The sequence below is a fragment of the Chironomus tepperi genome, unplaced genomic scaffold (assembly GCF_022539635.2).
Source record: "Chironomus tepperi strain 1889 unplaced genomic scaffold, CSIRO-AGI_Ctep_v1 contig_261, whole genome shotgun sequence".
Taxonomy (NCBI): domain Eukaryota; kingdom Metazoa; phylum Arthropoda; class Insecta; order Diptera; family Chironomidae; genus Chironomus; species Chironomus tepperi.
This window is the reverse complement of record NW_027226383.1, coordinates 532040-553234: the sequence shown is the minus strand read 5'-3', so window position 1 is coordinate 553234 and position 21195 is coordinate 532040. Positions and strand designations below refer to the sequence as shown.

General features: G+C 30.8%; 1 protein-coding gene across 1 annotated transcript; it reads left to right on the top strand.

The window, feature by feature from the left end:
• The first annotated feature begins 1262 nt into the window (after window positions 1-1262).
• LOC139091827 (synaptic vesicle membrane protein VAT-1 homolog-like) lies at window positions 1263-3862 on the top strand. Its single transcript, XM_070642038.1, has one exon. It carries the CDS (start codon window positions 1537-1539, stop codon window positions 2974-2976), a length of 1440 nt encoding a protein of 479 aa, XP_070498139.1. The 5' UTR covers window positions 1263-1536; the 3' UTR covers window positions 2977-3862.
• The last annotated feature ends 17333 nt before the right edge of the window (window positions 3863-21195 follow it).

The window sequence follows — 21195 nt, the reverse complement described above, 5'->3', positions numbered from 1 at the left end:
ATTTGTATCCAAGTGATTAATTGACTGATGCATGCATGTGAGCTGATTTTATTGATTTTTAATGCATCTAAAAATTCCATTTATAATTAGATTATGAATGGATTATGCAGGAAATTCATTATTTGATGAAAATCAATTTTTATTTGTTGAATACATGACATTCGTCTTTGATCTTTAACCTCTATCATTTCCCCTCATTTCTCTTCTTGACCTTCAATTGTATTTTATTTCTCCTTATTTTTCGCATCTCGTTTCATGAAGTGTTGCGCCTTTTTTGCGTATACAAGTGTCTCATTTCGTCAAGTAAAATGGATAGAACTTTATGACTCATGCGAAATTTTATTGTTTTACGTAGAATTATTATTGATTTTTGTGATGGATGCGATTTTTGGCATTCAAAAAGCAAGGAAATTGAGGGTTTTGGTACTAAAATACAAATATTCTCAGGATTAGCATTGTTATTTCATGAGCATTGTGTGAATCCTTATAATATCGATGATACTTGAGAGATGCTTGAGATATCAGGGTCTGGTGGGATTTGAGTCCATGTATTCAAACCAAACAGATATCCAGTCTGTTGTCTAGCCGACCACAGAGTTCTTAGTCTTGAGCAGGGTCTTGAATTGGCAGAAAAGTCTATATATTGCTTGATACGCCAGATTTCACTCTGTTTAGAAACCACAAGCATGTTTATAGAGTTATATCTGAAATTCAAGTTTATTCCTATTAAGAACACCCTATATTAGCCTACAATTCATGACTATCCATCTAAGCTACCCCAAAAATTCAATTTTGTAGTATATTTTGTGGTTTATGCTTTAAGAATCGATACTTATAAGTTTCAATTAGTATTTAAATTAGGCATAGCCAGGATAGGTTTCAAGGAAGTAAGCTAGCATTGAAGCTACCAACACTGGGGTGGGTATACTACGTATTGTTTTGAAGACTTTTTATCTAAAATCTCTGATATCATAGAATGAATAATAATACAAAATGTATTTAATCAAATGATAAGCATTTCCAACAAAAGTATTAAACACACAAATGACAGTGCATAACAAAATTTGACAAAATTTATCATTTATACTAAAATTATAAACAATTACTAGTGATTCACCATACCATATGGTTCTGAATAAAAAATGACAAACAATTGTCGAAAATTCTACTCAATCAGCACTGCCCTTAACATATTCTCATGTATAATCTTCTTGTTGCTTGTCTCTGCATCTAAATTTTCTTATTCATCATTCTTTGCGTCTCTCGCCTTCTTCCTTTTTTACCGTTTGCGTCGTTTGTCCCTACACTTCCCCACTCACACAGTTATAGTCATCACGTATACCAGCATACAAATACATTAGAAAAAAATTTCATTCTACCTGAAAAAAAGAGGAAAAAAAGAAATCAACAAGCGGCTGTTCCCAACAAAAAAAATTATCATTTCAATTTTAAAAATCATAGAAGTTACATTTAATCCATAAGTCATATATAAAACTACTTTAAGTGCATATAAGTGAATAAAGAATATCAAAAAAAATGCCTGAAAATACTGAACCAGCACCAGAAACTCAAAAAGCTGTTAGCGAAGAAAATGGCCACGCCGAGGAGCAGCCAACGGAAGAAACTAATGGTGTTGAGAAAAAAGAGGATAGTGTTAAGGAAAAAGAGGAGCCAGTTAAGGAAATGAAAGCCGTTGTTTTGTTAAGTTTCGGTGGATATAAAGGAGTTAAAATTATGAAAAAACCCGAACCAACGCCCCAAAACGGTGAAGTTTTAATCAGAGTTAAAGCATGTGGATTAAACTTCCAGGATTTAATTACACGTTTGGGTGCAATTGATTCACCACCGAAAACACCATCCGTTATGGGATTTGAATGTGCTGGTGAGATTGAAGCCATTGGTGAAGAAGTTGAAGGTTTTGAAATTGGCGACCGTGTTGTAGCCCTACCCGAATTTAAAGCTTGGGCTGAATTTTGCTGTGTTCCAGCTAAATTTGTTTATAAATTGCCAAATGAAATTTCATTTAACGATGCCGCTGCCATATCAATGAACTTTGTTGTCGCTCATATCATCGTTAATGAATTACTTTCATTGAAGCCTGGTAAGACAGTCTTGGTACATTCAGCTGCTGGCGGTGTTGGACTTGCAATTGTTCAATTGCTACGTATGATTGATGGTATCACCATTTTTGGTGTCTGCTCAAAAAGCAAACATGAAGAATTGAAAGATGTTGGAATTGATCATTTAATTGACCGTAATGATTACGTCAATGAGATCAGAAAAATTTCCTCAGAGGGTGTTGATGTCGTTCTTGATTGTATGTGTGGAGAAGATTGTAATCGTGGCTACGGATTATTAAAACCAATGGGAAAATATCTCTTGTATGGATCTGCAAATGTTGTTACTGGTGAGACCAAGAGTTTCTTCAGTGTTGCACGTTCCTGGTGGCAAGTCGACAAAGTCTCACCAATTAAGTTATTTGATGAGAACAAGTCATTCTCTGGCTTCAATTTACGTCATTTGATGTATCAACAAAATGGAGCTGATTATGTCCGTAAGGCAATGAATGAAGTCTTCAACATGTTTATCGATGGAAAGATTAAGCCTAAGATTGACTCAACATGGGCATTCGAAGACATTTGTGATGCTATGCAGAAGATGCATGATCGTAAAAATATTGGCAAAATCTTATTAGATCCAGCTCAAGAACCAAAACCGAAGCCACCAACTCCCGTTAAAGTTAAGGTGAAAAAAGAGAAGAAGGAAAAGGTAACATCACCAACAAAAGAGGAGCCACCAAAAGCTGAGGGAGGTGAATCTGCAGAAAATGGTAAAGCTGAAGAAAATGGAAAGGCTGAAGAAAATGGGAAAGCAGAAGAAAATGGAAAAGCTGAAGAAGAAAAGCCAGCAGCTGAAAATGGAACCGATAAGGTTGAAGAAGTCAAAGTTGCTGAAGAAGTTAAGGCAGCTGCTTAAATGCACACAAATGACACTCATTTAGATAGCTTATGCTTTTAATAGCTTATTCAATATCATGCCATTCTTAAAAAAAAAAATCACAAAAATTTAACATTTTTTTTTATGTTTTTCAAACTATATTTTTGTCGATTTTAAATAATCTACAAAAAAATATTTTTAATAAATGCTTTTATTTACCTGATTTAAAACATTTTCCTTTTTTGTTTAGAAAAGACATAAATCAGGTAAAATTTTTGCATATTTTATAAGACAAAACAAAAAAAAAAAAAAAAACAATGCTATAATGTGGCTAATGTCATCTTTGCTTACACCCCTTTAAATATACATTATATACCTATGTTTCTAAGAAATAATTTATAATACGTTAAAATACAATTTACTGCTTAAATTGTCGTCATTTTATGATTTTATTTCTATAATATTTACTCAAAAAAAAAAAAAAAAAAATATTCTTTAATATTCATTAAATGATTTTTTTTAATAATTATTAAATTTATTTACTTTTAGTCAGACTTGATGACTTAATGGATAAAATTTGGGGACACATGATTATATTTTTAAATGCATTTACAAATGGGGAACTTTGATGATTCATAGCAGACAATCAGAATAGTCTAGAGCTACATAATGAGCATGCTCAATAGGCATTTGTAGCATATTTGTTGTATATGTTAAGGTTGTGTCTCGTAAATGTTTGAAAAATATCATCATGAATTTGTTCCTATGAATCAAGCATCCAGAAAGGCTTCAAGTCGCGACTTACACATATAATTTTAGAGAAATGAAGATCTCATGTATCAAATTGTTTTTTTTTTCGCAAGTTCTTTTGTAAGATGTGCTTTTTATACGGTGAAATAAATAAATAATATATTTCTATATGGAACTAATATGTCTTCTGTCACTTGTAGGGCAGCTTCGATTGAGACGCCAAAAAAAAGATGACAAATGTGGCAAGCTGATAGTGACCAAATTATGGAATTTGATGTGATTAGAATATTGTTCACGTTTTAGAACGCAATGCTGCATATCTCAAAAAATAAAACTATATCACTGCCTACGCTCAGACGATTCAACATATTATTTTGTAATTCTATCGAATGAATCGATTGTAAATAATTGAAATTAGATACTATTAATTGAGATTTTTTTATGAAATGTCTGAGCTTTTTTTCCTGAACTGCCAATATTTATAGAAATTTTTATATAAGGCTTCAGACTGCATTTTTATGATGACTTAGTAGTTTTGCAAACAAGAAAAGAGCTAGAGTGGGGGAAGAAGATTGAATTTCTGTGATTTAAGGACAGTTGAAGTGGTGATCGAGGCTTTTATAATGTAGAATAACTGATAGTGATATCAACTTTTGAGCTTTAATTGCTTTAAATATTAGGGAATTTTTGAAATTATTCAAGTTGATATTAAAGTTAGCTTGTCGAGTGGACAACAATACTAATGGCATGTAAATGTCAAGCTGACGTCTAGTTCTAATGTATTTTTGTCCAGTCGTGCTTGTTGTGTTTTAATGAGCACTCTCACGAATAGCATAAGTTGGCTGATCGATCCAAAATCCTGTAACTAGTCGACATGACTGTAGCTTGATGAATTCGGTTTAAAGCTTGCATCAAGACACAGTCATGCCGACTTGGTGGCGGAATTTGGATTAATAAACCGACTTGTGCTATTCGGGACTTAAGTTCGTCATTCTTAAAGGACACATAGTGTAACAAGTAAGCTTGACTTCAAATTCGGGTTATACATCGATGCTATGCTATATTACAATATTAGAAATCATAGCTAACGTAAATCATAGGGTATATCCGAGCTACCGGCTACTAGTAGTCGACTTTGTGTCTTTCAATGTTGTTTAACTCAAAAGAGCACAAAGGTTATTAAAACTGTCTATTATTATTAGCTATACACTACACACAAAATACATGCTTACACATCATCCTGGATTTTTAAACAGCAGCTCATCAAATCGACCTTAACCCTTTCGGACTGCAAAAAATGTTCCGCATTTAATCTTGCATTATATTGCCCACTCGTTCTAATTACTTCTAAGCCTTATCGATTAGTTTCATATTCTTTTCAAGTTCACATTATTGTCTCATAAGCACGAGTTTATTTTTTTTTTATATATTTTTCAATATTTAATTACATTGTGTCAAACTCAACGTCACATTGTAAATTTATAAAATCATATGTAAATGTATAATTTTAATATTTTTATTTCAGTCACTTCATTTTTTGAATTCACAATTTTTTACATATTTGCTTTCAGATAGCGGACATTTTACATCAAATTGTTGTCACTTTAAGTGACACTTCTGCAACCTTACTTTTAAGTATTAATTTTAAAATTGTATTGAAATGATAATTTTTGATTCTTTTTTTTTTCATTCGCTGTAATTGCAATAAATATTCTTTACACCAAGCATATGGAAGAATGGCTTTTAATTTTGCGTTGGAATTATTGAATAAAAATTATTTAAATACTATTTTCAGAAGAATTTACAATAATTAATACTAATGTCCTGATTACATAATATATAAGCCATTGATCTTCTCATTTTTGGCAATATAATTCTGAATTTTTGAACGGAATCTTGCATCATGAATTACAATGAAAGGCATTGTACTGAAGACAAGATGCGCAGGACTGCAGTTTTTGGCTGTGCCTTATTGCTCCTCTAAGGCAACAGGACTGGGTTTTTGTCGACAGATCTCCATTTTTGGTCGGAACATATTTATAAAAAAGAATTAAAAAGTGACTGACTGAATTTGATCAAGTTAAGAACATATTCCATTGCATAATCATAAATCGATGGTCAAACTAAAATCACTGGAATCAAAATTACATAAACTTCATAGAAAATCCAATTTATTTAAAAGGATAGACATTCTTTAAACAATCTAGAAGGAATTTCATAATCTTCATGCTCATTTCATAAGTTTATGGTATGCCGTTTATGTAAAACTGCAGGTAATGGGTCATTAAAATATTTGAACATGCATAATTCTTTTAAAATGACTATAAATCTATTTTTATGACTAGGTTGATATTATTGTTGATTCTTAGTTTTGTTCTAGATTATGTGAGATGTGTCACATTTCAGCAATAGTTAAGATACTGATCCTAGGATATTGGTTGAAAAATGGATCTTGGTGCCATCAGGACAACTTCTCATCTTTCCAAGCATTCGGCGACGAACCTTCGAACTAGCGAATAGTTTTCCTATCTGCATGAACCTTTTACAGCTAGAATGATTTAGTTTCCAAAAACATTTATCTACAAGTTTTGCTAATGCTGGTCTAACGTCAAGAACCGCAAACCAGCATTTCCTGCGTTTCAGCTACGCAGACCTGCAGTTTTCGGTCATTAATGATAACTCGTCCAAGGCTGCAGATCTGCAATTTTGAACGAGCCATTCCAATATTCAGTTTTTGTAACTTTCCAGTTTCCTTAAAAAAATCGAAAGTGTTAATGAAATAAATCAGCAATAATTGACCAAAGCGAGATAAAAATCCAAAGCAACGCCTACAAATTCATATGCAACATACGCATATTTCACATACTGACCATGACACAACAGCTCACTTATTGCATGATGCATTAATCTCATGAATCATCACTTTTTTATTCTTATTCTAAGAATTGTCTGGTATGCAGGTCACTTTTTATATTTTTATTAAGTCACACCTTTTATGCCATTCGATGTTGCTCCAATTATTTATAGATATGAGTAAACGTAGCCATTATTAATATTAATTTTATTAAAGGTTTTGTCACCGATATAAAATGCATACCGAAATGCAACATGCCGACAGACATTACATCATGGACCAAAGGTGCACAAGAAAAAGTGCAAGCACGAGTTTTGATTGTAACCGTGTGATAAGAATGCTTTAATAATACTTTTCTTATGAAATCTGAGCAGATATTCCTTGAACCAATTTTTTTCCTTCAATTTAATGCTGTAAATGTATGTAACTAGAGTATTTGAGTCAGCTGAACTGAGCGTGAACAAACTTTTGTCGTCTCGAAACGTAATGTCCACCAACCTTCCAATCTTAGGCATGTTGGGCTTGATTTCTTGTTGAAAATTATCATTTATGGTCAACTTTTGTGTGAAGAATTTGGATTTTGAAAAGTTGATTTTAGCATTGAACTTAGACTGATAGTCTAGATGGTTGCATATATTAATATGTAATTAATAATTCAATGTGTAGTTCGAAACGACTTCTAATTAACTCATAAAGTCAATTCCAATGGATAGTATTTTGAATGTCGATTCCAAAAATACAATATGTCTATGCTATCTTCTAATATTCTTGAACTATTAATGACAGATTCTATTTACAGCTAATTACTATTCCAAATTCATGCTGGCCTGGTGCCGGATTTTAGATTGACTAATTAACCGATTTATGCTATTCGGGATGTATACTTAAACCCCCATAGAAACACATGAAAATGAAACAGCCTTAAAAATTCCCTTATCTCCTTATCTAACTCTTTTGAGTGGTTGCCTAGCTTCAGGCAAATCATTCCCTTCATATTTGGTCAAATTAATTGAAAAGTACAGGGCATAGGGCATACAAATTATTTACAGCTACGCATAATTTGCTGGTAACTTTCCATGTTTTTAAAAACAATTTTTAATTAATTATTTTTCATTGATTAAGATGTGAATTTCTTAGTTTTTGTCACATATACATTGAGGTCAATGAGTTCAACAAATATGCTCGTGATTAATTAAAATAACTGATTTAAACTTTAAAATTATCACGTGAGTTTTTTATACTGTTGATTATTTAGGATTTATGATTAATATTGTTTACAATTTGATGATTAAAAAGAACCCAAACAAGATTTTTTTGTTTTTGTTCGCTTGAATAATCCTGCAAATTGTGAGTGAAGATTTGATTTCTGTTGAATTGATGGAGATTCCAAGTTGTTTTACAAATAGTTCTCGCAAATATGCTCTGCATTTTTAAGATTTTGTAGGATTTCGTTAGATTCTGACCATTTTACTCGCTTACTTCTATGCTTGGACAGATCAGTTAAGATCATAATTTAATTAGAATGGCATACGAATCTGGCTCTATTGCTGGCTACCGTCGACGATTTTAAATATACCAGAATAGCCTCAGGCCAGTTTGACTGGAAGTCGTGTTTGGTTTGAAACCGACACCTTGCTAGAGTAACGCCATTCTAGTGATGAGTTTTGAATTAATTAACTGACTTGTGCTATTCTGGATAGTTCTATAGGAAAAGAATACCTTGACGTCCAAAACAAGAATTTTCAATCCCCAAACTCTGAAGCCCATTCATCAAAATAAAGTCTACTTCCAACTAGAATGACTTAAATCAAAGTTCATTTAAAAATTCCATTCCACTTCTTGCTTCCTTTCATTTATTTGTTGCAGCATATGTTTTCATTTCTTGTGATGACATCAATGACATCAATGTGGGTTATCAACATGGGTGTAGTTCTCAACACCATAAGAACAAAAAGAAGCATTTATTTTTTTAAAAAATAGATGAATTTAATTTTTTTGTTATGAATTAAATACTTGTGATTGTGGGGCTTAAAGATTATCACTAATAAAAAATTCACAAATTATGAAATATGATTTCATGTTCTTGGCCAAAAAAAAAAGTCAATGGCTTGTCATCACTTCACTTATAAGTGAGATTATTTTCAATGTCAATGAAAAATTTAAATAAATCACGTGGTATAAATAATTTATGGCATTTATGGTTTCGTGACAGTTCTTCTTGCTGATTGTTTTGAATTTTTTCGTTTGGGATGTGGTGATTGATGTAGAATATTAATTGGAAGAGAATGTTTGTTGGGGATTTGGAGATAATTTGTGTTTTAGATAGTTTTGTTTGGAATTTTTGTTTTGGAAAATTTAAGCGAAATGAGGAATTTTGTCCGAAAAGGCAACCGCAACTCGCCCACGTTCCCCTAAAAACCTATACATGATCTTCTATGGATGTCGTCCAAAGCTGGATTAGTCCTTACAAATCTCAAATAATCTGGCTTCTACGGGGCTCTTAACAACATATCTAGTCCATCGAAACCTGACTTACTTACTTTGCTGGATATAAAAATCAATTGTAATCCAAGGCTTTTCTCCGATGAGATCTAAAGCTAGTTCTATTGCTGGTTTCCGTCTGCAAATTTCCAAAACCGAGTGCAACACTGTCTCTATCGACAGCTTCCTTTCAAGAGTTCATTGGTTGCCCAAGAGTCCAAGAAATCTATAGAGTCAGATTTAAATACCATTTTTAAAGGAGCTTCAGAGCTAATAACATATTCATCCCATCGAAGCTTATTCTCTCTAATACGTTTAACTTTCTTAACAACCTTAAATAATTGATACAAGCACTCTGACTTCATACCGATTTGACTGAGGCCTCAAGTCAGATTTCATTGAATCTGAATCTAAACTGGATCCAGAGTCATGCTGGTCTGGTGCCTAATTTTTGCAAAATGGTCTTGTGTCTGTCCCTTCCGAGATTTTAAATTGACTCCTTTCTTCCATATTTCCATCCATTTCTAACTCTTCTTTCAGACTTTGTTCCAATTTTTGATATTTATTTACTTTGCTGGCCGTACAGATCAGCTGTGATCACACAAGCCACCTAATTGATAACAATTTCATTCATTTTTTCACTCCATTATCAAATGTGCAACAAATTAAAGTCCATTCATCTTTTGCTTTCATAATCAACAATTCATTTATTTTTTTCTTAAACAAAAAAAAATCTAAGTTCGAAAATTAATCACAGCATGCTTTTGCACGACATTTTAATCAACAAGAAAAAAAATCTCATAAAATTTCATTTTACGACTTTCAAAATTTTCAGTCATCAAATTTGTTAGCCAGCCATAATCAATTTTAAAAACAATCCGTGCAAATGCCACGATTTTATCCGGAACATGATTGTGATTTTTATGTGGAGCGTCTCGTTGACAAGTATCACGATGCAAATCCATCAGTGCTGAGAAGAAATCAATTAAAAAATCGCATTCGATGGTTTCGCGAGCCAACGATAGAGGATTTAAACAAAAGTGTAATTAATACATGGGGCATCGGCGAAGAATTCAAATGTAAAACAAAATTTAAATGTGATTATTTTATAAAGTCACGTCTTAGAAGAAAATGCAGACTTCCGATTGCTGGACGTCGTGGCATGTGGAAAATAACACGATACGGAACAGCTGGAATGTGTGTTTTGCCACTACATAAATGGAATTTACAAGAATGGCTGGAGAAAAGCTCGTTCAAGGATAAAAAAGTAGAAGAAAAATAAACTTTTGAAAATGGATTTGAAATGAAAGTGAAAGTCTTGAGGCAGCAGATCATCCAAATAAAAAGTTTTTGATTACTTTCGGCATTCAAATTGATCGTTTATTAAACTTTAATGTTCTTCGTTAATATAATAAACTTTATTGTTATTGATACTTGTAGTAATTAAAAAATTTGGAAATTTTCCTAAAAATTAAATTAAGGATTGAATTTCTGGTTAACATTTAAATGTCAAAACACTTAAAATTCGTCCATAATCTATAAGGTCAAATCATAAATTAGTTTATTAATAATTTATTTAAATCAGATAGATTATTAGTATGAGGTCCCGAATAGGACCCCCAAATCGAATATTCGAACAAAAATCCGGCTTTAGAATAGCATGACGGTTCTGGCACTATTACTTGTTGCTAGATTTTGGATCGATAAATTGAATTATGCTTTTCAGGTGTTCTAGAGTTAGCAAGACTCCAATGTGAAAGCTAATGGACTAAAATTTTTGAACTTTTGTGGACTGTAATTGAGTTCGGACTCCAAAAAAGATGAAGTCGGACTACTATGAAGGCGTCTTTTTGGATTATTGCAGTCAAAACTTCAAAAGTCTTGCCAAGTCTAGAGTATTCTATTGATAGTGTGAACAACATTATATGTATATCTCCCATCCGAATGGACAATTCGAAAAAATATCTAGTTAATAAGTGGATCTACGGTCGACAAAAGGCATACTTTATTGAACATTCCGATTGTCCAATGGGATAATCCTGAAGTAAACACAAAAAAATTTATAAAACAAAAATCACACAAAGTTCATCGACTCAAAAATCGTTTGAAGCTTTAACTTGACTTTAACCGGATGAATCCAAAAAGCTCTCAAAAACATAAAGCTTTAAAATCCACATAAATTAGATCAAATCATTTAGTGTCAAGAAACTTTCAACCTAAAGTAAATTCATTTTAACGAACATTTTTCCCATAACCTTTTAACAAAAGTTTAAAGTTTAAAGTGAAAATTATGCAAATCTGTTTACGAGATGAAAGATTTATGAAACAAATGTGAGTAAACTTTGAGGAAAAAGTTTACAAAGTATTAAGAGGAATTGATACTGATGATGACATATTTGATGCAAAGAAGAAAGTTTTTGATATGAATTGATGTAAAAGTTGTGTCATTTTAATTTGATCAAGTTTGATTATTGTTTATGGAGATGTAAGTAAAGATATTTTGATTATTAAGGTTTGATCTAGTTTTAAATTTTTAAAATTTGATAAAATTTGATTTTCATTTCTTACTAACTTGTCCAGATCAGCTGTGATCCATAGCTTCTCTCAGTTGACGTCTTAAACTGTCTCTATCGCTGGCTGCCCTTTGCCAAATGTCCATACCAAGTGCTAAATTTGTTTATTAACTGACAGAAACATATGGACTCAAATCAACCTTTCATACCATTTTGCACATAAAATTAAATTTATTGTTTCACATTAAGCTGGCATTAAGCATAAGTTTTGCATTCGAAATTAAACTGTTAATGCCACTTGTAAACTGTGGCAACTTACTCGTAACAATCTTAAAGTTTGCATAAAATAAAAACTGTTGACCTACCAACTGTTATCACTTAATACATTTTTATAGTATTTCACTTGTTTTGTTCCCAGGTGACGATAAGTCGTCGCACATTTAAATACAATTTTGCTGTTTCAATTACATTCAATTAATTTTGTAAAGCATTAAAAAAAACAGTTTGTGCTGTTGTTGGAACTTAATTAAGTGAGTGTCACACTTCTTGTGATGTAGTGTCTTTAGGATGATTTTGGATGGAATTGATTTTGAGTAGTTTAAGCTTTAAAGATTAATATTTTCCAAGATTTAAAAAATTTGAATTTTTAAAATTTTACCAATTATTTTTTGAGATTTTTAAAAAAATTTTCAAACCAAAAATTGAATTTTTAAAATTTTAAAAATCTTATTTTTATATGAAAAAATATTAAAAATTACGATTTTAAATTTGAAAATGTTTAAAAATCAGAAGAATTGTTAAATAGCAATTATGTAACTGTCAAAGGCAAAATTTTCAAAAATCTTAATTAAGTTTGTTTAATTTTGGCATTTTAATAATATATTTTTGTTAAATTAATCAAAACTTGGAGAATTCCAAGGGTTGATTTTAAATTTCACAAAAAAGTAATTTATTAACTTTCCATCGTAAAAATGTTTTCAATTGATAATTTATTATCATCCTATGACATATTAATAATATTTTGTAATTATCACCACAAAATTCACTTTTTCCTGCCATTTTAGGTCAATGAACGTGAAATTAAAGTTGTGCAATTATATTATGTTGCATGATTTTTCATGTTTAAAGGAGGTCGTTGAAACTTTGTATCTGTTGATAAGGTAGAATGAGGTATTAATGATGCTTTTGTAAGAAAAATAGAAGAACTCTTTCAAGTTGATGAGCTTGTGTTGGAAGTTTAAGATGTTTTAGAAGTTTCAGTCTCAAGCAGTATATCGTATTCGTTGAAGCATCGCTGCGTCTACATATAAATACATATAAATAGCTGGACGCAAATTTGACGGCACTGTAATTAAGGTGCCGTCAGGAAACCTTTGTGTCTTACCTTAATGATGGTTTTTGACCCATTATCACGACGAAAATGCGAAACGCTGTATTGTACTGTTCGTAAGTTCAGGCTCAATCACCAATATCAAATGCTACACTGTCCCTATCAATAGCCTCACTCCAAGAGCTCTTTGATCGCCCTCGCAAACTAAAATAAACAGAACTACAAAATAAAAAGCTTACAATTTATTATTTTCATCAATAAAACTAAAAATTCATTACATTGCATAATTTTTAAAATAAAAAAAAAAATAGATTTTTTGTTATCAAGAGCAGTCATTGATTTATTTATAGAGCGCGCGCGCGAGAGGATCATATTCAAGGCACATAGAAAATTATCTCATAACGACAAGTGAATGTTATTATCGTTTCCAGCACAGCTGATTTTATTATTTTTTTTAAAAATATTGTGTAATAATGTAAATTAATATTGAAATGAACAAGTGTTGAGTGCTGTGTAAATGTAAATGTAAATGAGCGAGTAAACTGAGTGCATTTTAGGTAGACTGATGTGAATAATTTAATGAGCGATGAAAGGGTTTTGTGGTTTATGTGGTTTTGGTATTGAACATCTGGATCAAAGTGATTTTTAAATAAATTATTGATGCAATTTCAATTTTGATATTTAAAATCAACATCGTAAATCAAAATTCTCAACCTGCTTGATTTCTGCATCTAATTAGCATCCTGACACATATTTTACGCAGCCTGCAATCAATAAAAATTAACATGATACAATTTAAATGTCATTAAAAAATATCATTTTTAATTCATCGTTAAACTCACAGCTGTCAAATTACATTTATCATCTAATTCTATCTCTATGTGCCTTTTCCACTCTCCTCATTTGAATATTTGGCATGAGAATTGAAATAAAAATTTTTCAATAATAAAATATAAAATATGAGTGTCATATATTTATGAGTTTGAATAATAATTGCAATATATATTTTCTGCACATTCATGACATTAAAAATTATATCAAGCCGGATTTAATTGCAATTTGTAATTTGTATGGTAATTAAGTTAGACATGTTTTTTTGAAATGACAAAACTTAATGGTTTTCTGGGGATGGGCAGCATCTCGAGTTGAAGGAAATTTCTAGGGTTCTGCCATAACTGCAGACCTGCAACCTTGGACGAACTAAAAGGTACAGCCAAAAACTACAGACCTGTGCATCTAAAATGCAGGAAATTCAGGTCTGTACATCAAAAATGCAGGAGTTAGTGACCTGCAAATCTAAAATGCAAAAAATCCAGGCCTACGATTGCTGCCCGAACCCTAGAAGTATTAAAACTTTACATAAAAATTCAAAAATTATTTAAAATTCTAAAAAACTAGCAATTAAAATTCCACAATTAAGTTCTCATCCCTTGCACCAACAACAGACATTTAACACATTTTCTTGAACTGCCTGGTGCGGACTTAAAGGTGATAATTAAAAAAATTATCAATATCAATCTCCTTAAAACTCAAATTACAGCTACACATAAGCATATGAATGTCATTAGATAAATTAGCACTTTCGATTTCATTTGAAATGTTTTTTTTATTCTCAATCCTTGTTTGACTTCTCGTGAGTCAGAAAGCTGCGATCTTTAAATCTTAGTTCTTTTATTCTCGTCTTTGTCAATAATGCAAGTTTTACGGTTAAAAGATCTTGTCGGGACAAGTTTTTTGGTCATTTCTTTTTCAATGTTTTGTTCGATGATGTTTCCGAGTTGCGTGCCGTTCCTTTGGACAAAAAAATTTACATTTTCTTAAGAATTAAGAGCTATAAAAAAGGTAGATTACGTTTGTAGCAGTTTGTAGCAAGGACGAATAAATTATGAGGAATTGTTTTGTTTGTTTTTGCAAATAAGCATAAAATATTCAATGTTTGAAAATGTAAAATTGTTGAATTTTTACAAAATTTTGAAATTATTAAATTTTTATAAAATTATTAAATTTTTTTAAAATTTTAAAATTATTAAATTTTATAAAATTTCTAGCTTTTTGGTCAAATTTTAAAAATTAAAAGTTATTCAAATTTTTCAAAATTTTGAAATTTAAACTGTTTTTACACAGATAAAAAACATTTAGTATTTAAATTGAATTTAAATAAATTTAAATTTTAAAAAATATTCAAAAATAGTGAAATTATCAAAAAAAAAACAATTAAAATTCAAACTTAATTTTACATTTAAAATTTGAAATAATTTTAAAATATTTATTTGACTTTTAAAAAATCAATAATTGATTATTTCACAAAACTATTTATTATTTCAATTCCATATTATTAAAAAAATACATTCTGATAAATTGTTAAATCACCAACAATTTACTGCTCTAACATTCCACAAATAGGATCCAATTATATGAGGATATAGATCCCAATACAAAATCTATGTTGCATAAAATTGCACGAAACTGTCAGACACAGACCAAAAAGAATAATAACAATGCTTAAGCTTTTGATGAATATAAACACACCTTTTTGTACTCATTTCGTGTTAACCATGTTAAATATTTTTATGAGTCTATTGTTATAGCTAAAATTAATAATTATTAGTAAAATTCAATAAAACTTCATGTGAGCTGTAAATTATGAGTTATGATGAGGATTTTATAGTGTTATGATTGATGAGGTTAGTAAAATTCCACGAAATTAATGCATCAAATTTCTTCCGCAGTTTATTTTTTGGAATATGACATTAAGCTGTAAATTTAGTTAATGTCGAATAATATTTGCAAAGCTTTGTATAGCAGTGAATTAGCATTTTATGATTTAAATTTGCATTTTAAAGCTTTTTATATGAAAATTAAGATTTTTTTAGTAAAGTAACTTAATCGCTTTTTAAGTGCAGCATATTTTAAAGCCTACATAAAGATATTAGCCTTATTAATCCTAAAACATGTGTATCCTTGAACTTTCGACTGATTTTTGAGAGTTATGCTTCGTGACAGCTAATTTCAACCTATTTTATGACGAAAATTGAGGTTTGCCCTATTGTGCCACTCTGGAAATAAGTTAAAGCATCTAGAACACCGGATGTTGGGAATAGCTTGTTGTAGAACACCGGATGTCTTCAACTACTTGTTGTAGAACACAAATATGACCTAATCCCAAAGAAACTTCAATTCCTAAGAATCTCAAATTCCTACGAAACATTAATTCAGCTTAAATGGTTTTATTGACTAATAAAAAATCAAAAAGCTTAATTAAACCATGAATCAAGCACAAGATCATAACAAATAATTCTTACGGATTATAAATTAATAAATTCTTCTCATTATTTAGATTCCATTCGTAACACAACTCCATAATTCCAAAATAAATCTTCTTTGTTCAACAAATTAGTTCATCAGGTCAATAATTATAGATTTACTTAATAAGAATCTAAAGCTGCTATAAGAACTGTTCCATGTCAATTTACATCAACCATTTAATCGTATGGTTCAAAAAATTAACAGCTAATCATCACGAAATTGAATTAATTTACAAGAATAAGATGCAAGGTGCTTAAACGAATAACAGAAAAAGTATCAGTTACTTAATAATCAACATGTCTTCGTGTTCTTCTTACAATAAGCTACTTAAGGAATTAATTTACAAAAATTAAACATGACATTGTTAAATAGGCGCTCTTTAATCACAATGGCACGAAAATACAATAAAAACCAGATACAAAACCAGATTCATACAGTCAGTCATACATTCATAATGTATTAATAACAATAATGTGTCTAGAAAATAAATAAATAAAACGTACAATTTTTTTAGCTCAATTTTATGAGATGATGAGTTAGAAATTTTGGATGGTTTGATAATCTATTGAAGCAGTTTATTAATGGGGTTCGTCCAAGATTGTAGGCGTGCAGACAAACAACACAGGACTTCAAACTTAGACGAGCTTTAAGATACAGTCTAAAACTGAAGGCTTATCCACCTAAATTAATTCAGCAAACAAGTCTAAGCTTCAAAATTTAAAGGCAGACTTTTTGACAGTTTCTTGGATGCACAACCTAAACCCTAAGGAATATTTTGATGTATAGACTTAAATGAAGATTAGAAAATGGACGCAGAAACTGCTATGAATAACTCTAGTGTGTCAATCGATCCAAAATCCAGCACCAATCCTGCGAAACTCAGATATCGTGCCAGATTTAAACTAAATCAGACACCAAATTAGAGTAACGTCGATCTGAGGTCGGTTTATTGAACGATTACAGATTTGTGGTATACCGGTGCCAGCCATAGCATAGCGCTCAATGTGCACAAGATCCTCAATAAGCTGATCATTCTTCACATCAAACACAAAACCCTCAATCCAAGCAAAATGCGCAATAGAATCCCACCCATCTTCATCTTTCCAGAAATTTATTTAATTAAATATAAAAAACTCATCCGCAATCCGTTACGGCAACAGATGTGCAAAAAAAAAAATCAGCAACAAAACGAAGTTTCATATTTGCAGACTTTACCTCAATTCTGTACCTGTTTGGATCATTTTTATCTCAACAATTAATCTTAATTATTTATTGTTCATAATTCAAATGCGCATTTTCATCTCTTTATTGTAAATTTTACACCATTAAATTCACGAGAGTATTTGACATACTCAACGAATAGAAACTTGCAACTTTTAACTTTCATTTTCATTATGGAATTGTTTTTGTTGTTCCTCATCAGATGATGGCGAAGACGATGAACAAAAAAAAAGAAGGCAAAATTTTTAAAGATTATGGTAATAATAATAGGAATAAAAATATATTCAACTGATGATGCTACGAAATCTCCGACTTAAGAATATTTTTTGAAACTTGAATCTTCTCTTTTCTTCTTTTACTTTCATTTTCTGGTTTCTGCGAAACAGTTGTTAATGCAAATGAGCAATTTGGCTAGAATCAAGAGATTATTGACGATAAATATGCGCTTATTGAAGCTTTTATAAGCTGACTATTCTTTAATCTTACTTAAAAATTTTTGATTAAAATATTTCGTAATAAAGACAAAAGAGAGAGAGATTGAATGAACAAGATTGTTGTGCAGCAAGGAAGATAGAGATATCAAAGGCAAAATTGTATATAATTTTCAGCAGAATCTAGCGACGATCTTTAAATGTCAAGGCAGGAAATTTAATTTTATTTCATTTCTTTACAGCATCAAGCATATATTTTTGTTTGCTTTAACTGACAATTTAAGAGAAATATTTATTTTGCATGCGATGATGGGGCATAGTTAGGAGGTGTCCAGGAGGCCTAAAAATGGGACGTCCATTTTCGAGGGTTTTATGCAATTTCATACAATTTCAATCTAAATAGAGTTCTGAACTCACCAAACCTACTTAAATTGAACCTAAAATCCCATAAAGCATCTAGCTCCATCCCTGTTACAATCTACACATTGAACCCCCCTCGATCACCTTCTTCAACATTTAACAATTTGTTGCAAAGTTCATCAATTGCTCAATTCAATTTTGATGATTTATTATTACTCAAGTGAAAGTAATTAAATGCCATTGAGATGCCTCATGCAACCGCTCATTCCCGTTGATGATCGTCAAGAACAAGAAGAAATCAACAGTGGCACAATAGATGCTGTGCATGTAACATTCATAAATGTATTACATTATGTACGGCAAGGTCATTGACAAATGATATTTATTGGAATTAATTTGTAATTGAATGACATGCAAAGTTGAAATGATTGAAATTGTGGATTTATGTCTGAAAAATCAAGTTTTCTTGAAATTTCGTTAAAATAAATTAAATATTAACATTTAAAGCTCTTTAAATTATTTATAGAATCCATTTCAGCTATATTTTTAGCAACGGAAATCCTACAAAATCTTATAAAAATCTTACAATTCCACCGTGTCATTTTGAAATTTGATAAGATTTTTTGAGGTTTTGCTTCATTCAATATGGGTCAACCTTTTATTCGCTGTTTTAAAAATATCATCAAATCTTAACGAGATTTATTCTCATGAAAATTTTGTAAAGACATTGTTGCGAAATTTAAATTTATTACTGCATCTGGAGAGCCCATGGTGATTAAAGAATATTAATAGTTAATGAAATTTAAAATTCTCTTCCGAAATGTCGAAGGATAATTTTTAAATAAATCTAAATAAAATTTAGTAAAGGTCTTGGATTGTTTAGAATAATTTCTTGGACAAATTACAATTGAACTTGACATTATGATGCTGTCATGGCTAAACTTTTTTTTTTGGGGTTGTTTGAATATTATTCAATAAACCCGAATAGCACACGTTGATTAATTGATTTGAAATTTAGCACCAGACTAGCGTGACTCTGGTATGGGATCTGATTGGCTTAAATCCGGCATCATTTCAGATTCAAGCCATTAAAGCGTCAGATTTTAGATCGATTAGCCGACTTGTGCTATTCGGGAAAATGATAAAGGAAAGTATCAGTCTAAATTATATGCTTGGACCATGATCGACCTATATTCTCAGTCAACTCGATATCCAATGCATTCGAATGTCACTAGTCCTCGCCTACCTTTTCCCTCTCATCGGCATTATAACACTGACAACAGGATAACATATTTTATACTACAGCCATGACATGTGATTAACACAATGGCATATTCTTAAGAAAAAAGAGACTTAGTGACAAAAGTTTCCGTAAGATGCACGAAAAAAAAAAAGTTGGAATTTGAAAAGAAGAACTTGAATGAAATGTCAAATAACTTAACCTGCATACTAATTTTAAGGAATTCCTTCTTCTACCTATAAAGTGGCATATATTAGCATTTCATAATGCCACGAAAGAAATGCGATGAGCAAACTAGTAACACTGAGATGAGAAGATATCAGGTTCTTTATTATTTTTCTATGATTACTTCCTGAGATTTGCAGCTTGTTTGCTGGATTTGAGACATAAGCTATTGATTTTTAAAATTAGCAATAATATTTTTATCTGGTCATTAAACTGAATTTTTTTTGAAATAAAAACTAGTTAATGACATTGGAAGAATCGCATTTTTAAATATAGGAAACATGCGTAGGATTTAACTGATTTAATTAATTTGTGGCTCATCTAAGTTTAAGCAGATGTCAAATCCCAAGGGATAAAATGAAGAAGGGTTCGGCACGGAGCTTTTAAGGCTCCGGTAAACCTCTTTCATTAAGATTAAATGTAAGGAGCTCTTTTTGGCAGCCATATGGACGCTAAAGATGACAACTTCCATTTTGTATCGATAAAAGAGGATTAGGAGCTTTAACAGCTCAGTAGCGATGCCTTCTTCATTTGTGCCAATTGGGATTTATGAATTTTTGCATTTCATAAACTACCTAGAAACTTACATCATTTATGAATTTTTAAATACTAAACATTAAACTAAAATACTAAAACTTACCTCAATATAAATTTATTAAAAAGTTCATCTACAAGTCATCAATAATTGCATAAGATTTTTTATTCACTTTTATTCATATTCCTGCATAATTTCAAGCATTCAACTTAAACTACATTCATCACTGATGCACTTTAAAGTTCATTAAATCGTAAATGCATAAAAATCTTTAAAGAGGTTCAATTTCATAAAACATATGAAATCATTATAATGATATTGGACATCAACAACAGCAAACATAATTGCATGTCTTCCTCAAACCATTCATAGAGTATCATGCAGAAGTAGATGAGAACAAAGAAGAATCATTTTTCATACCATTTAAATTTAAAGTATCATTGAATAAAATTTATGAATGAAAATTTAAACTAATTCATTACCAAACCTGCCAAGAAAAATTTATTTTTATTTTTTTGCTTCGTTTATTCAATTCTTTACGGTCAATTAACTTGATTTAAATTTAAATGCAAATACAATTCACACTGATTTTCATCATAAGTATCACCTGAAGGTATGATGTGGAATTTAAATGATTGTGCTGCTTTCAAAATCTTCTGCTTTGGTTTAAATGACGTGCAACAAGTGATGTACTAGTTTTTAGTATACAATACTGTTCACGTTCTATTTTGTTAGCTAGTTTTTTGAGGTAGAGTAAAGTTTTGATGGATTCTGGAGATCATTTTGGGTGAATTTTGACGATTTGAGACTCAATTGAGGATTTAAACTGGAATTTTGTAGAGAAAAACTGAAGAATCTTCCAAAAAGATTATGAAATCTTGTAAAATTGGCACTAACCCCTAAAATTCTTCAAATGCGCCCCATTAACCATCCATACCCACCCTCAATCCCCACAAGTATATTCAACACTCAAAAAACAAATTGAATCGTTGTTTAAAATAATTGGAATCAA